The sequence below is a fragment of the Zootoca vivipara genome, chromosome 16, assembly GCF_963506605.1.
Source record: "Zootoca vivipara chromosome 16, rZooViv1.1, whole genome shotgun sequence".
In the NCBI taxonomy this organism is placed as follows: domain Eukaryota; kingdom Metazoa; phylum Chordata; class Lepidosauria; order Squamata; family Lacertidae; genus Zootoca; species Zootoca vivipara.
Genome location: NC_083291.1, coordinates 16,589,171 through 16,605,795, shown reverse-complemented (window position 1 = coordinate 16,605,795; position 16,625 = coordinate 16,589,171). Strand labels below are relative to the sequence as shown.

General features: G+C 45.0%; 1 protein-coding gene across 11 annotated transcripts in view; it reads left to right on the top strand.

Moving 5' to 3' along the window:
• Positions 1–16,625, top strand: part of ZNF462 (zinc finger protein 462) — a 158,175-nt gene that overhangs the window by 73,027 nt on the left and 68,523 nt on the right. For 8 of the 11 annotated variants that reach the window (XM_060269182.1, XM_060269173.1, XM_060269175.1 and 5 more), the window contains exons 2-5: positions 1,364–1,616; positions 4,001–9,459; positions 11,442–11,606; positions 14,532–14,815. In XM_060269182.1, the coding sequence (XP_060125165.1) occupies positions 1,397–1,616; positions 4,001–9,459; positions 11,442–11,606; positions 14,532–14,815 (6,128 nt within the window). In that variant the 5' untranslated portion in view covers positions 1,364–1,396. The remainder of the gene's footprint in view (positions 1–1,363; positions 1,617–4,000; positions 9,460–11,441; positions 11,607–14,531; positions 14,816–16,625) is intronic. The other 3 variants (XM_060269183.1, XM_060269181.1, XM_060269180.1) reach the window with 2 other exon arrangements.

Below are 16,625 nucleotides of genomic sequence, written 5' to 3'. Positions count from 1 at the left end.
AATAATAATTATTTTCTTTCATGCTGTGGAGATACTCGTTTTACTTCCTGGAAGAAGGGCTAGGTGCTATATTCTCTCAAACTCAGCAATAATAATAATAATAATAATAATAATAATAATACAGTGGTACCTCTACTTACGAATAACTCTACTTACAAGTGTTTCTACTTATGAACGGAGCTCTGTCCGCCATCTTGGATGCAGTTTTGGTAGGATTTTTTCTACTTACGAATTTTTAGCTAGGGTTGCTTCGACTTACAATTTTTTTCTCCCAATGCATTCCTATGGAATTCGACTTACAGTTTTTTTAAAACTTACGATTGTGCGTTCGGAACGCATTAAATTCGTAAGTAGAGGTACCACTGTAATAATATTTTTAAAGAATCAGTACAACTGAAATGTGAAAGACCAAATTTGAAAGACCGAAGTCTACTCCTGGAATCATGAACATACCACCAAGGGCAAACTCTGGTTACGGGTCATCGTTAATCTGGAGAGAGCTTTGGACTGCGTGCTAAGCCAAGCCATTGCTTAGCTCAGCGTTGTGCAGAAGGAAAACTGACCCAAGTTGACACAATCTCCTGGCAGCCTCTTGTGTCCGTGCTATAACCAAAGTTTGGCTTGGTGTGACCGGCAAGCTAGGCCACAGGCCTGTAGTACTAAAAGTAAAAAGGTTGCAAAAAAAGGGAGATCACTAGTTAAAAGTATTTGGCACCGATACAGATATCTAGGCTATGGTGTTGGGTGACCCCAACTCAGTTTACTTAGGCTAGTCCTGTCCTCTTAGTCTTTAACCTTCTTTTAATCCTTATTGAGAAGGATTAAAAGAAGGAGGTACTGTATTGGAGGAGGCACACCATGTATGCGACTTGAGCTTAATGGTGCAAGTGTGGGAATAAAACTCAATTAGAAAATAGTGTTCAGCTTTTAGGACAGTGTCAGAAAACTCTCTCCCCCCCCCCCCCCTAACTACAGTTGCACTGCATTTTATTGTCTATGACTCTCCACCACATGCTTCCTTGTTCATTGTTAGAGATGTTAGCAGCAGGTAAAAGTTGAATCAAGTACAGTACGTGGGAAAAAGCCAATTGGGCAAGCCCTGGGCACAAAGTAGATCTGAGTCATATCTGATTGTTTCTAGAAGCACTTTTGAAATTCCGGAAATAATCTCCTGCTAGTTTTTGTTTGTTGGTTCATTTTTGTTTTTTAAAAATGCATCTTTTGGGGGGTGTCATTTCCTTATATTTGCTCGTAACTAAAACTGCTACTGAAACATTTTTTAAAAAATAAATAAATCAGTAAACTTATTTATGGAGAAAAGATGTCTCTGACAATTTGCTTCTTCCTCTTCTTCTTTTTTCAGGCTTTCCTGATGTAAAACTTACCAATAAGGACTATGGAGGTGTTGCAGTGTGATGGCTGTGATTTTCGAGCGCCATCCTACGAAGATCTTAAAGCTCACATTCAGGATGTTCACACGGCGTTTTTGCAACCCACAGATGTCGCTGAGGAATCTCCTAGCCAGTCGAGGTTTAGCTCTATGAATAGCAGTGACCAAGCTGAGGTGGAATATTCTTCTGTAAAAGATGAATTTGGAATTACGGATGAGATAGCAGGTAAAAAAAAGGGTACCTTTCATAAGTCCTTTATTGAAATGTTGTAGTTTTAAGATTTTATTTCATTGTAGCATCCTCAGGTTGTTGTCCTGTTGTCCACGTTTGTGTTTTTTTAATAATAATATTTATTCATTTTACAAGCAAAAACAAACAAGCACAAATATTACTTATAAATTCATATTTTTCTTAAACAATGGTGTGTGACTCCCCCCAATCCCCTCCATCTGAATTTCATATCAAATCATCTTTGCTAATTCCAAAATTCATTACGTCATCAAAATCTACCTACTTTAAACTTAACCCATCTATATTTACACCAACAGCCTTAACACTTTCACTAAAGGATATTAAATATTACTGTCCACGTTTGTGTGTTATGACAGCTTGTAAATGATAACAGAAATTGCTTTATAAGTGGAATGGCACCTCTGGCATTCATATTCAACAGGCAGCGGCCATGTTTCACAGTTGAGTGTTGGGTTTCCATCACAGACCTATGTTGGTTTTATTGCAATAGCCTATCAAAAATTGTAGCAACTGCATGCTACTACAGGGGATAGCAGGGACGCAGGTGGCGCTGTGGTCTGAACCAGTGAGCCTCTTGGGCTTGCCAATTGGAAGGTCGGCGGTTCGAATCCCTGCAACGGAGTGGGCTCCCTTTGCTCTCTCCCAGCTCCTGCCAACCTAGCAGTTTGAAAGCACACCAGCGCAAGTAGATAAATAGGTACTGCTGTGGCAGGAAGGTAAATGGCGCTTCCGTGCGCTCTGATTTCTGTCACTGTGTTCTGTTGTGCCAGAAGCGGTTTAGTAATGCTGGCCACATGACCCGGAAAGCTGTCTGGACAAATGCCGGCTCCCTCGGCCTGAAAGCGAGATGAGTGCTGCAACCCCATAGTCGTCCCTGACTGGACTTAACTGTCCAGGGGACCTTGACCTTTACTTTTACCTATACCACAAGTGTTAATTAGGTACAGTAGACATAATTGGGTCCATCACATGTTAGTTCCAACTCTTGATCAAAGGTTAAAAAGAAAAGAAAAAGTCAGGTGTGGGAAAATTTGGATCTGCCTTGGTGAGCTAGATCTTTATCTCCCTCTATCCTGGGGGGGCCAACTTTGACAAGTGGATGGACCACCCATTGGTCCATTATCTGATGCCAGGTGATTGATAGGTGAGTAGCCCCACCCAACTGTCAAAGACCGTCTGCTGAGTGGTGAGAGATACTGCACAATGCAGGAATGAACTCCCTGTGCATCAGTTGATATACAGGGGGTTTAATTCTGCTTTTTGCACATCTCTCCCTGATGTCACATGTGGGGCAGGTGGGTATGGCTTCAGAAAATTGACCCCACAGGCAAAATGAGGAGGCCTGGTGTTGCTACGTTTCACTTAAGGGCTGGAGGTTCTCCACCTCTGCCTTATGTGTTGCATTTATCCCCTAGCAAACACTGCTTTTAGTTTTAATTCCACTCATAAGATGCATTCAGGAACTACAACACTCATTCCTAGAAATTTAATTCTATTTGCATTTATGCATTTATTCACATGCATACCAGTGAAGCTAATAATGGACACACATCCCAAGAGTGGTATTGATGTAGTATTGACAGAACCGCTTCCGTAGGTCTGCGACTAGGTCTACTTAGCTGTATGTAATGGTAATAGTTAATAACAACCTGCTTTTTAACCTACGGTCCCAGGGTGCAGTACAACAATTTAAAATACAACATTAAAAATACATGTTTTTAAAATAGTTATGTGCGACATCGAAATTCGACTGGCCTTTCATCCCATCATTGTTTTAATGCATTTTTTAAAATCGTTTGGAATTATGTGAACTATATTTTTTTAAAAAGCTTAATATTAGAGTAACAGAATGATAAGCGTTAGAAGGGGTGTTTACAGGACATCTAGTCAAACTCTCTACTCGGTGAATCCGGAGCCTTCCTAACATATGATTGTCCATGTTGAAGACCTCCAGTGAGTAAGAGCTTACTTCACCCCTCTGGGTAACTGGTTCCATTGTTGAGCTGTTCTCGCCATCAAGGTGCTTTTCTGACATTCAACTGAAACCTGCCCTCCTGTAGCTTAAACCCCTCAGATCTAGTCCTGCCCACAGAGCATCAGTCTTTGTCCTCTTCTACCATTGCAGTGGTACTGCATCTCCCTAACAGAAACTCAAGGCAGCTTATGGATAAAATAAGAATAGCTAAAAGCATGTTGGGGACATTATTTTTAAAAGAACAGTTAAACATTAGTAGGATTAAAACTATCTATTATCTACCTACCTACCTATCTGAACTATTTAAAACATACAGATAAAAAGTTCAATATCAAATTCAAGGATTTCTAAAACAATGTTTTATTCTCTTTCTTTTTTTTAGGACAAAATGCAGCTCAGCTGGGGACTGGAAATTATTACAGCCATAGCCAGAGTTATTATGGCCAGCATATGCTCTCCAAGCCAGCGAGCAAGTTTTTCCAGTGCAAATTCTGTGTGCGTTATTTCAGATCCAAAAACCTACTCATAGAGCACACGCGGAAAGTGCATGGCGCTCAGGCGGGAGGATCTCCAGCTGGATCGCCCGGTAGTAGCTCCTTAAATTACAACATTATGATGCACGAGGGCTTTGGTAAGGTTTTTTCTTGCCAGTTCTGCACCTACAAATCCCCGAGGCGTGCGAGGATTATTAAGCACCAGAAGATGTACCACAAAAACAGCCTGAAGGAGAGCTCCACCCCTCCCGCCGCTTCAGCTGCTATATCTGAATCGGCATCGACATCTGTGCCAGTACAGGACTCTTGCAAGGAACTCCCAGCCGAAGTTGTAGAACGCAGTATTTTGGAGTCTATGGTCAAGCCTTTGACCAAGTCGAGAGGGAACTTCTGCTGCGAATGGTGTAGCTACCAGACTCCCCGAAGGGAACGCTGGTGTGACCATATGATGAAAAAGCATCGCAGCATGGTGAAAATACTGTCAAGCCTGAGGCAGCAACAGGACGGGACCAACGTGCCAGACGTCTCGAGCAAGGGTCCACCAAGCCCCACTCCAAACACCAACTACATCCCTATGAATGCCTCTGGGCGGGAGATGCCGAATGCAAACCTCCCGAGCTACAGAGGCTCTATGAACAATTCTCTTGTCAGGTCCAACACTTCTACTTCTTCAAAGTTTTCTTCTGTTTCCTACCCTCACATGAAACACAAAGCACCTCACAACTCTGGCACTGTTAATTTGTCGGACAGGTCTCGCTACGCGATGGCCGACATGGCAAATTCCTCCGCCGATATGGATACAAACAGTATGCTCAATGACTCCAGTTCTGACGATGAGCTAAATGAACTAGACAGTGAAAATGGGTTGAACTCCATGGATCACCAAACCTCAGGGCTAACTGCAGAGCAACTGATGGGGTCTGAGGGCCACAAGTTACTGGAAACAAAGGGGATCCCCTTTAGGAGGTTTATGAACAGATTCCAGTGCCCCTTCTGCCCTTTTCTTACCATGCATCGGCGGAGCATTTCCCGCCATATTGAAAACATCCACCTGTCTGGGAAGACAGCAGTATACAAATGTGATGAATGTCCATTTACATGCAAGAGCTCATTCAAACTCGGAGCTCATAAACAGTGTCATACCGGGGCAGCATCCGACTGGGATGCAGTGAATTCCCAAACAGAAAGCATAGCTTCTTCGTTAAATGAAAGCACAGTATCCTACGAAGGGGGCAATATGAATGGCAGGAAGTCCGGCGGGTTAATGGATTCCATGCAGCAGCAGCAACAATCTCCGCAGTCCAATTCGCAGCATCCATATAAGTGTACCATGTGCAATTATTCCACAACTACTTTGAAAGGTCTCCGGGTTCATCAGCAACACAAGCACTCGTTTTGTGACAACTTGCCAAAATACGACGGCCCATCCTCCAATACTCCACAAGACAGTGAGCCGGATGCTCATGCCTCTCCCAGCACCGTGAAGAAAAGCCAGACCTCAATTCTTGGGCTGTCTTCTAAAAACAACTTCGTAGCTAAAGCCTCTCGGAAGATGTCCAGTGACTTTCCCCTCGATCTTTCACCAGTGAAGAAGAGAACTAGGATTGATGAGATAGCTAGCAATTTGCAAAGCAAAATCAGTCAAAACAAGCAACAGGAAGACGCAGTGATTAACGTAGAGGAGGAGGAGGAGGAAGAAGACGACAATGAAGTGGAGATAGAAGTTGAGCTGGACAAGGAAGAGGAACAAGGAGAGCCGCTGATGGAAATCGCAACATTTGCTTCCCAGCAAATGTGGGGAAGAGATACCATCGAGTCTCAGAAAGAGCCCAACTACAGGAGCATTGGCCATGATTACAATTCCACCAATGGGGCAGAAATTGAGCTAACTATATCTGAGGATGAAGAGGACTATTATTGTTCTTCAATTGGCTTGAAAGACCAAGGTCTCAATTCATCTGCTTTGGGCAGCCAGTCCAGTATATATGGATCAGACCAAAACAATGAAAATTCTGATTATGGTGACTCCGGAAGGCTTTACTATTGTAAACACTGTGACTTCAGCAACAAATCCGCTAGGAGTGTTAGCACTCATTATCAACGGATGCACCCATACATCAAATTCAGCTTTAGGTATATCCTGGACCCCAATGATCACAGTGCGGTGTACAGGTGTCTCGAATGTTACATTGATTATACAAACTTTGAAGACCTGCAGCAGCACTATGGGGAGCACCATCCTGAAGCCATGAATGTACTCAATTTTGATCATTCCGATTTGATCTACCGCTGCCGTTTCTGCTCTTACACCAGCCCGAATGTTAGGAGCCTGATGCCACATTACCAAAGAATGCACCCAACAGTCAAAATTAACAATGCAATGATATTCTCGAGCTATGTGGTTGAACAGCAAGAGGGCTTAAGTTCAGAGTCGCAGACTCTGAGAGAGATCTTGAACTCTGCTCCGAAAAGCCTGGCCTCTCCAACTACCGTTGCCCGTGGGACTGGCGTACCTGCTGCTTTTAACAAAAATTCTCCGAAAAGTAATAGCCCAGAATCTGAAAGCCAGAAGGAGTCGTCAGTAAACAGTGTTGTGGTTTATGACTGTGACGTCTGCTCATTTGCAAGTCCTAACATGCATTCTGTCTTAGTTCATTACCAGAAGAAACACCCTGAAGAGAAGGCTTCATACTTTAGGATTCAGAAGACGATGCGCGTGGTGTCTGTTGAGAGGGGCTCTGCTCTGGCTCAGATGGCTTATGAATTGGGATCGCCCATCTCCCCCAAAATGTCCAATATGGCTTCACAACTGCCACCTCCACCACCTCCAGACCTTACGACTGAGCTTTACTACTGCAAACATTGCTCTTACAGCAACCGCTCAGTGGTTGGCGTGCTTGTGCATTACCAGAAAAGGCACCCAGAAATAAAAGTTACTGCAAAATACATTAGGCAGGCACCTCCCACTGCAGCAATGATGAGATCTGGAGAGATCCCACCTGGCGTTCCCAGGCCACCAGCATCTATGCAACAGCATAACCGGGGCAACTCTGAGAGTACTGCCTCGGAGAATGAGATGTTCTTCTGCCAGCACTGTGATTATGGAAACCGGACTGTGAAAGGCGTGCTCATACATTACCAAAAGAAGCACCGCGATTTCAAAGCCAATGCAGATGTAATTAGGCAGCACACAGCCACAATCAGGAGCCTTTGTGATCGTGGCCAGAAAAACTCCCTTGGCGGTATGCAGACTCCTGCTTCCAATGCCGAGCGAGAGAAGGCTAAGCTGAGAGCTCTCAAGTGCAGGCAGTGTTCTTACACATCTCCTTATTTCTACGCACTTAGGAAGCACATTAAAAAGGACCACCCGAGCTTGAAGGCCACAGTCACCTCTATTTTGCGATGGGCGTTTTTGGATGGCTTAATAGAAGCCGGGTATCATTGTGAGTGGTGCATCTATTCTCACGCCGAACCCAGCGGCTTGCTTGTGCATTACCAAAGGCGACATCCTGAGCATTATGTTGACTATACGTATATGGCAACAAAGCTCTGGGCAGGGCCGGATCCTTCGCCTCCAGCCTTACTGATCCCATCAGAGATGAAAACGTATAAATGCAGAGACTGCATTTTTGAAGCATCTTCCATTTGGGACATTACTAATCACTACCAAGCTTTTCATCCCTGGGCTATGAATGGAGATGAATCTGTATTGCTAGATATTATCAAGGAGAAGGATGCCGCTGATAAAGCCATCCCAGCATCCAACGATGCTGGAGCCAGGGTCAATTCGGAGGGCCAGATGGCAGCGCCACATGTGGACCAGGATGCAGAATATGCAGAGGATACAAACCTGGTCCAAGACAAAGCTATCCAGCTCACCTCTGCAAACCCTGCAATCTCATCAACGCCATACCAGTGCACAGTGTGTCAGTCGGAGTACAACAATTTGCATGGACTTCTGACCCACTATGGCAAAAAGCACCCTGGGATGAAAGTTAAAGCTGCAGATTTTGCACAAGACATAGATATTAACCCAGGAGCTGTGTACAAATGTAGGCATTGCCCGTACATCAATACACGCATTCATGGTGTTCTCACACACTACCAGAAACGGCACCCCTTGGTGAAGGTCACAGCGGAAGATTTTGTGCACGATGTGGAACAGCCAAATGACATGAACCAGAACGAGGTGGAGGAGACCAGCAGAATTTTCAAGCAAGGATATGGTGCTTACAGGTGTAAATTGTGCCCTTATACGCATGGCACGTTAGAGAAGCTCAAAATCCATTACGAGAAATACCACAACCAGCCTGAATTTGATGTGTTTGCACAGTCTCCTCCTAAGCTGCCGGCCTCTGTGGAGCCTGAAGTCGTTGCTGAGATTAAGCCCTCTCCAGAAATCTCTCCGGAGGAGATCATTGGAGACGATTCGGTGCCTCCTTCACACTTCTCGAGTTCCCACCTGGTGTCCCACACGGTGTTTCGTTGCCAGCTCTGTAAGTATTTTTGCTCCACCAGGAAAGGGATAGCTAGGCACTACCGGATAAAACACAACAACGTCCGGGCCCAGCCAGAAGGGAAGAACAACCTCTTCAAATGCGCCTTGTGCTCCTACACGAACCCTATCCGCAAAGGCTTGGCTGCGCATTACCAGAAGCGCCACGACATCGACGCCTACTATACTCACTGCTTAGCTGCTTCGAGGACTGTCAGCGACAAGCCCAACAAAGTGATCATTCCGTCGCCCCCGAAAGAAGATTCCCCCCAGCTGAGCGAGGAGCTGAGGAGGGCAGTGGAGAAGAAGAAGTGCTCCCTCTGCTCCTTCCAATCCTTCAGTAAAAAGGGAATCGTATCGCACTACATGAAGCGACACCCGGGCGTGTTCCCCAAGAAGCAGCACGCGAGCAAGCTGGGGGGCTACTTCACCGCCGTGTACGCAGATGAGTACGAGAGGCCGCAGGCTCCGCCAGAGGAGAGGAATGACTTCGAGAAGCCAGAAGTGGAGGTGGAGGCTCCCGAAATGGAGTGGCTCCCCTTCCGCTGCGTCAAGTGCTTCAAGCTCTCCTTCAGCACGGCCGAGCTGCTGTGCTCGCATTACACCGACCACCACAGCAAGGACCTGAAGAGAGACTTTGCCATACTGGGAAGCGGCCCCCATTTCCAGAACCCCATCTTCCAGTGCCGGCACTGCGACAGCAAGCTTCATAGCACGGCGGAGCTGACCTCGCACTTGAACAGTCACAACGAGGAATTCCAGAAGCGTGCCAAACGCCAAGAGAGGAGGAAGCAGCTTCTGAGCAAGCAAAAATATGCAGATGGTGCTTTGGTAGATTTCAAACAAGAGAGGGTAAGGATATGTTTGCACATTTTAGATTTATGTTTGGTGTTCTTTCTCCTTTCCCACCCCCAGGAGATTTCTCGTTAGTGGCGTCCAGATGCACATTCCCTTTGGCAGGCGAGGAGATACAGGCGCACCAGTGACTTGGTGTGCCAATAAGCCCTAAGTCAATTAAACATTGCCACTTGATTACACCCCCTTCTTTCATTTGCTCCACCTCTTCCTCAAAGCCCTGGCGTGTCCTTTCCTCCCCTCCCACCTCCCCTTCTTCATTTCAAAGCCAATTTCTCTTTGGCACCAGTTCCTGCCAGCTTTTCCAGTGTGACAAAACCTCTGTTTTTCTACCTGCCCCAATGCCCTTTGGTATAATAGGACCAACATTTATTCTCATTCCTCAGCTGCATCATAGAAGCAGCGTGAAAAATTACTCAGAAGAAAGCCTGATGCAGGGGTAGCCAATGTGGTACCCCCCCCCAGATGTTGTTGGACTACAACTCCCATCAGCCCCAAACTGCATGTGGCCAATGGCCTGGGAGGATGGGAGTTGTAGTCTAGCACAGTGTTTCTCAACCTTTTTTGGGCCACGGCACACTTGTTCCGTGAAAAAAATCACGAGGCACACCACCATTGAAAAAGTTAAAAAAATTAACTCTGTGCCGCCCTATATTATAATTATGACTGTAAGAAACACTTGCCAAATATTGCTTTCCGGCGGGTAAGTGATATGTATTGGCGGCCGCCAGGCTCGTTTGCACTGAGCTTTGGGAAAGAGGAGGAGAAATATTGCTTTCCGGCGAGTTAGCGTTGTTTATTGGCGGCCGCCAGGCACGTGACAACGCAAATCGCCCTTCTCGTCACCGCACGTCGCGGCACACCAGCCAGCGTCTCGCGGCACACTAGTGTGCCGCGGAACAGTGGTTGAGAAACGCTGGTCTAGCAACATCTGGAGAGTACCATGAAGCCCACTGAGTTAAAGCATTTCCCTTGTGTACTGCTAATCAAACCTTTCCTTAGTTTACTTAGAGCAGGCATCCCCAAACTGCGGCCCTCCAGATGTTTTTGGCCTACAACTCCCATGATCCCTAGCTAAGAGGACCAGTGGTCAGGGATGATGGGAATTGTAGTCCAAAACACCAGCAGGGCCGAAGTTTGGGGATGCCTGGCTTAGAGCAACTCGCTTCCTTTGGTAGGAGTTTTAAGCAACTTAGTACAGTTGCTTAACTGCAGAGCCTACAGGGGCCTACAGATGTTCTTGGGCCAATTCCCACCACCCTCTATCATTGGCCAGGTTATCCGGGGCTGATGGGATTTGGGAGTTCACAGTTTCTCCATCTTATTACATACATGCTTGGAGGTTGCCAATAAACGCATCCGTTGGATCAACTACTGTTGAAGGGAGACTGAATTTTGGTTTGTCAGGAGCCTAGTTCTCAAGCTGGATCCTTACTTAATAGGGACCCATGTGTCCAGGCGGACTTCTGCTGTCTTTCAGTTTCATTGAATCTTGGCATAGTGTTAGAAACAGCGATTAGTTAAACAAATCAGGCCCATAAATTATGGTTTAAAAGTGGCTTGTATGGCAAGTCATTTAAAGCAGGGTTTACATAGCAGTTCAAAACCGCAGGTACTTTCATGAGTACAGTATATATTCACTAAAAATGTTAAAATACCATAATGTTTAAAAGCCCAAGAAATCTTGGGAAGCGAAGCTTTGTGAGGATAATGAGTGCTCTCTGCAAAGGATACCTAGTGATTTCATGTGCATGTGAATACAAACGATATCTGAGCTGAGTTTTCCTACACGTCCAAGGAATTGGGGCAATATTTTGATGGTGCAGCATGCATTTAAGAAACTTTCAGACGTCAGCCTTTTGATGAAACAGTGCTGCGCCAGTGTAATAATTCCAAATTTTATTTGCGTTGCTTGTTTAGAAACCTATTTAAATTTGTTTCAATCGCTTTTAAAGTTTCAAATTGTTGTTGCCTTACAGCCTTTTGGTAACGTGGAAGAAGTTTCAAAACTGAAGGAGAGGAAAGTGGTGGGCTACAAGTGTAAATTTTGTGTGGAAGTTCATCCAACCCTTCGCGCTATCTGCAACCATCTTCGTAAGCACGTCCAGTACGGGAATGGCTCCTCTGTGTCTGCTGCAGGCAAGGTGAGAGAATAGTTTGGGGACCAAAGGCATAATTGCATTAAGAGGAAAATGGGCCAATTGACAGTGTTTTCTCGCCCTGGCACCACGTTACCACAGTATTTTTTTTTTTACTGCTTGTTCTTTTTATTGGATTCAGTGTTAACTTGTTTCCTAGATCACAAGCCTCCCCCCCCCCCCCCGATGCATGGGAATTTATTTTATTTTTGAGAACAGATGGTCTAGACTCTTGAGCAAAAGGGTATTTTTAATTTGCTCTTGTGCTTTTCTAAAGATCACTTTATAAATAAAAAAAGTACAACAGCAAATCAGAACAATTTTTGAAAAAAGCGAGTATTAGGAAACAGGTTTGTAAAAGTTAGTGTACTTAACAGTTAAAGTGGCGGTGTACAAGCTGTGTATATAAGTCCGGGTGTATGCTGCAGAATTCAGCTTCCTTTTGAAAACCAGTTTCCCTTTCCCTTTTTAAAAGCAGCTTTCTGCCCCCCCCCCCCCGGAATGAAGCTGTGCTTGAAACTGCGCAGGTTAACCCTAATGCGGGGAAATACCCCTTGAACCACAGGGAATTGGGCTCCATTGTGAGCTCCAGTTATCAGTAGGATTGACAAGAGTGCAGAATCTCTAGCTTTAGTGAGGCTTTAGCCCTTGTTACAGACTTTCTCTCCTTTCCCCAGGCAATACGGGTCCACATCTTGCCTGCACGATGCCAGAATAATAATAATTTCTTCTCAAGGTCTTCAGCACTTTCCATGCTCTTTTTGGGGGGTCTTCCCCCAAGGTAGCCACCATAGTCCCCCAGCTTCCCCAAGGGCCGGGTGACAGGGGAAGCCCCTTCTCAGGCCACATATACACACCTGCTGGCAGGGGGCAGCTAAGAGCCAATTGCCCCTTAGACCAGCCTTGGCTTGCCAGACAACCTCCTCTCTCTCTCCCCCCACCTCCAAGCCTTTGACTGTTGCCTCTGGGCCAGGCATGGCCAAACTCGGCCCTCCAGATGTTTTGGGACTACAATTCCCATCATCCCTGACCACCGGTTCTGTTAGCTTAGGGATGATGGGAGTTGTAGTCCCAAAACATCTGGAGGGCCAAGTTTGGCCACCACTGCTCTAGGCTATTTAAGCTCAGGAGTGCCAAACTGCTCTTCATTATTGGTGTTAGGTAGCAGCAGCTGTTCCCTGCCTCACTGCTCTCTTGGATGGCTTGACTGAAGTGCATCCCTGGCTCCTATAGAGGTGGGTTTGGGCCTTCTTAAAGGGCTAGTCCTGTTAGCTGTTTGCCTGAGGCGATAGGGTTGCCAGACTCAATAGAGGACAGGACTTCTGTGCCTTTAATTGCCCTGCTCTCTTTTGAGTCTGGAAACCTTAAAGAGAAACCAGCAGACCCTTTGTTTAATTTCCAAGCAACGGGTCTGCTGGTTTCTCTTTAAGGTTTCCAGACTCAAAAGAGAGCAGGGCAATTAAAGGCACAGAAGTCCTGTCCCCTATTGAGTCTGGCAACCCTATGAGGCGACCTGCTGATCTTCACATATAGCAATGCCAGATGAACTTTCGGGAGCCAGAGGGCATAAGGTTTCCGGTGTTCTGGGGCAAAGCATCAGTGCCTCCTATAACACTTCAGCAAACGGAAGCAGATTTATTAAGCAAATAAAAGAATCCATACTTGTTTGCTCAGTTTGCATAGCTTATGCACAATACAATGGTGCCTTGGCTCCCGAACGGCTTAGCTGTTGAACAAATTGGCTCCCGAACGCTGCAAACCCGGAAGTAAGTGTTACGGTTTGCAAAAGTTTTTCAGGAGCCGAATGTCTGACGCGGCTTCCTCTTGAATGCAGGAAGCTCCTGCAGCCAATCGGAAGCCATGCCTTGTTTTTCGAACGGCTTTTGGAGTCGAACGGACTCCCGGAACGGATTAAGTTCGAGAACCAAGGTACCAGTGTATACATTTTGTTGCTGCGGAATTTGGATTATTTTAGTAATCCAAGATAGTAGTAGTAGTAGTAGTAGTAGTAGTAATGATAAATTCCACCAGAGTAGTTACAACATGGTGCATATCTTCCATTTACAGAAGATCATTCACTTAGACTGCTTGTGTGAGCTGTATCATAAGAATTCATTAAGTAGAGCAAGTGGGCTTCCTGTGACTGTTCTTCTTTACTTGCAAGTAAGAGCTGCTACTCTGAACGCCAGAGAGGGTCCGTCTGCTGTAGAGAAGGAGGTGGCCTTTCAAATATCACGCGACAAAAGAGATTGTGTTACTTTATTTTGGAAAGCTCTTCATAGGCTAGTAGTTGACAATGCATAGGGGCATTTGAAGCAAATGAGGAGGGAAAAAAGACATTTAGGCCATTCTAAAAAAATTTTTTTAAAGGAGCATGAGCTGTACAGCTTCATGCCAGTATTACACCAGTAAGCTGAAAGAAGGAGAGCAAGCATTTTATAAGGAAGGTTGGCATTTCCTTAGAATTCACGTTGTTTCCATCTGACAGAGTGAGCTGCTACGGAAAAAACATTTTCTTGGCAATCTTGGAAAGTGATGTGCTCCAGCCACCAATGCAGTCAGGAAGCTTGTTTCTTTAGAACAGTGTTTCCCAAACTTGGGTCCCCAGCTGCTTTTGAACTACAAGTCCCATCATCCCTGAACACTGCTCCTACTAGCTAGGGATGATGGGAGTTGTAGTCAAAAAAAAAAAAACCCAGCCAGGGACCCGAGTTTGGGAAACACTGCTTTTAGAGACGTCTTCTTCATTTGTGATTTCAGTGATTTTTATTATTATTATTCTTTCTTTCTTTTTTGAGAACCTGCTCATAGCTGGGGTTGTAGAGGTTCTGCTATTAGAGGAAAACCGTAGACTTCCATAGATTTAATAGTAAACAATAGGGCAGAAGGGAGAGAGAATTGATGGCTTTGGGGGGGATGTGTGTCTTTTAGCAGGAAGTTGAAGATCCTTCAAATGCAGCTTTCTTGGAGGGTGTTGAGGGAGCCAAAGACCCTGGCAGTGTTTCCACTGTGGAACTTGCAGAAGCTGAATCTGGACCATCACTGGAAGATGAAACCAGGCCTGGTGGCTACCACTGCAGCCAGTGTGACCGGGTTTTGATGTCTATGCAGGGTCTACGATCGCACGAGAGGAGTCACTTGGCATTGGCCATGTTTACTCGCGAAGACAAGTACAGCTGCCAGTATTGCTCCTTTGTCTCTGCTTTCAGGCACAAGTAAGTCTATATTATTATTATATTGTTTTACCATTTCTTCTGCTCACCATTCAGTTGGCACTTGCCTGCGTGCTAAAAGGCGCAGTTCTGTATCCATACAGAAGCACGTATTGTTTTCTTGATGCGCTGATATTGGATGGACATTGCCAACTCGAAATAGCAAGTTTTTCACTGTGGCCTGCCAGTTATGTATGTAGGCATCGTGACAATTTGTTTTAAGTCTCCAGACTTCATCTGCAGGGAGATATATCCGTATATTCCGGCGTATAAGATGACAGGGTGTATAAGACGACCCCCAACTTTTCCAGTTAAAATATAGAGTTTGGGATATACTCGCCGTATAAGAAATACGACCCGGCGTATAAGACGACCCCCGACTTCTTTTGAGAAGATTTTCCTGGGTTAAAAAGTAGTCTTATACGCAGGAATATACAGTAGTTCAAAATGTAGGACAGAAATCAGGGCACACCAGACTCTCAACATCCTGTTGCAAATTTCAATCTCTCTCTCTCGATATATATATTTATACACACACAATTTTTCAGATTTTTCAAATTTTATAATCATAATAATTCATATATTCAATACTTTTCCAAGAATACAATATAGACTTCCCTCCACCCCTGTCCTGAATTCCAATTTTCTCCCCCATAATTTCTTGCATCTCATTTTATTTCTCCAAATTCTTTGTTTTCCCTCTTTTTTATCTTAATTTCCAATGGTATAATTACATAAATGCTATATCAAACCTGCAAATCAAATTTCAATCTCAATTCAAACCAACATCCCCTATTCATTTATGGTTTTCAAAGATTGTCCCGCCAAGTGGCCCCACTGAGGATCCATACTAGGGAGCAAGTCTGCCACACACCTGAGTCAATGCACTGCACACCTTGATTAAAGAATAATTAAAAAAGAATATGATAGGTTGTCTCACAAATGTATATCATATCTGAGAGAACGTGACCCAAGAGTTGTGTTTACCTTCAGTATGCGAATGTATATAAATAAATGATTTTCAAATTGGCCCTTCGAGTTGGGGTACGCTGCAAATTTAACAGTAATTGCTGGGCTTGCTCAATTGGTAAAGCATGAGACTCTTAATCTCAGGGTCATGAGTTTGAGCGCCACACTGGGCAAAAAGATTCCTGCATTGCAGGGGGTTGGATTAGATGGCCCTCGTGGTCCCTTCCAGCTCTACAATTCTATGACTCTATGAATCACTGTTCCAAGGTACACAAATTGAAGACAACACAAGTTGTGCCCCCAAACTCTAGCCCAGAGTTTGGGGACACTTAAACCCATGATGTTGGACCGTGGTCTGTTAGGTGTTGGCTTCATTGCAAACTTATTGTTGCTATGATTTCGGGAATGAGATTTCGTATCTGTGAACAAATCCTCCCCTTCTTTTGCCCTCTCAATCTACCTGTTCCTAACACAGAAATGTATACTTTGGCGGGGGGGGGGGCCTTGTAAATGTAGAGATTCATTCATTGAACTGACAGTACAGATGTTTGGGCCTCTACAACTTTTTGCCATTCTTTACAGGATAAATCACTCACTGCAAAAATGTCCATGATGGGAACAAGAGAGAATGTGGGGCAGTTATTTATCTCTTTGAAGTAGATGCCTTTGCGCCCCCCCCCCATTGCCCCAATCTGAGCCTTCCCTGCTCTACTCTGTTTGCGCACAGTGTCACCATTGACTTGTCAGTGGTGGGTCTCTTTAAAAGCAGACAGCTGGATTCATGCCTGCCTTCCTGCTCTCAGAATACTACCATCATTTCATTGTGTGCCCGGTGCAGAGGCCT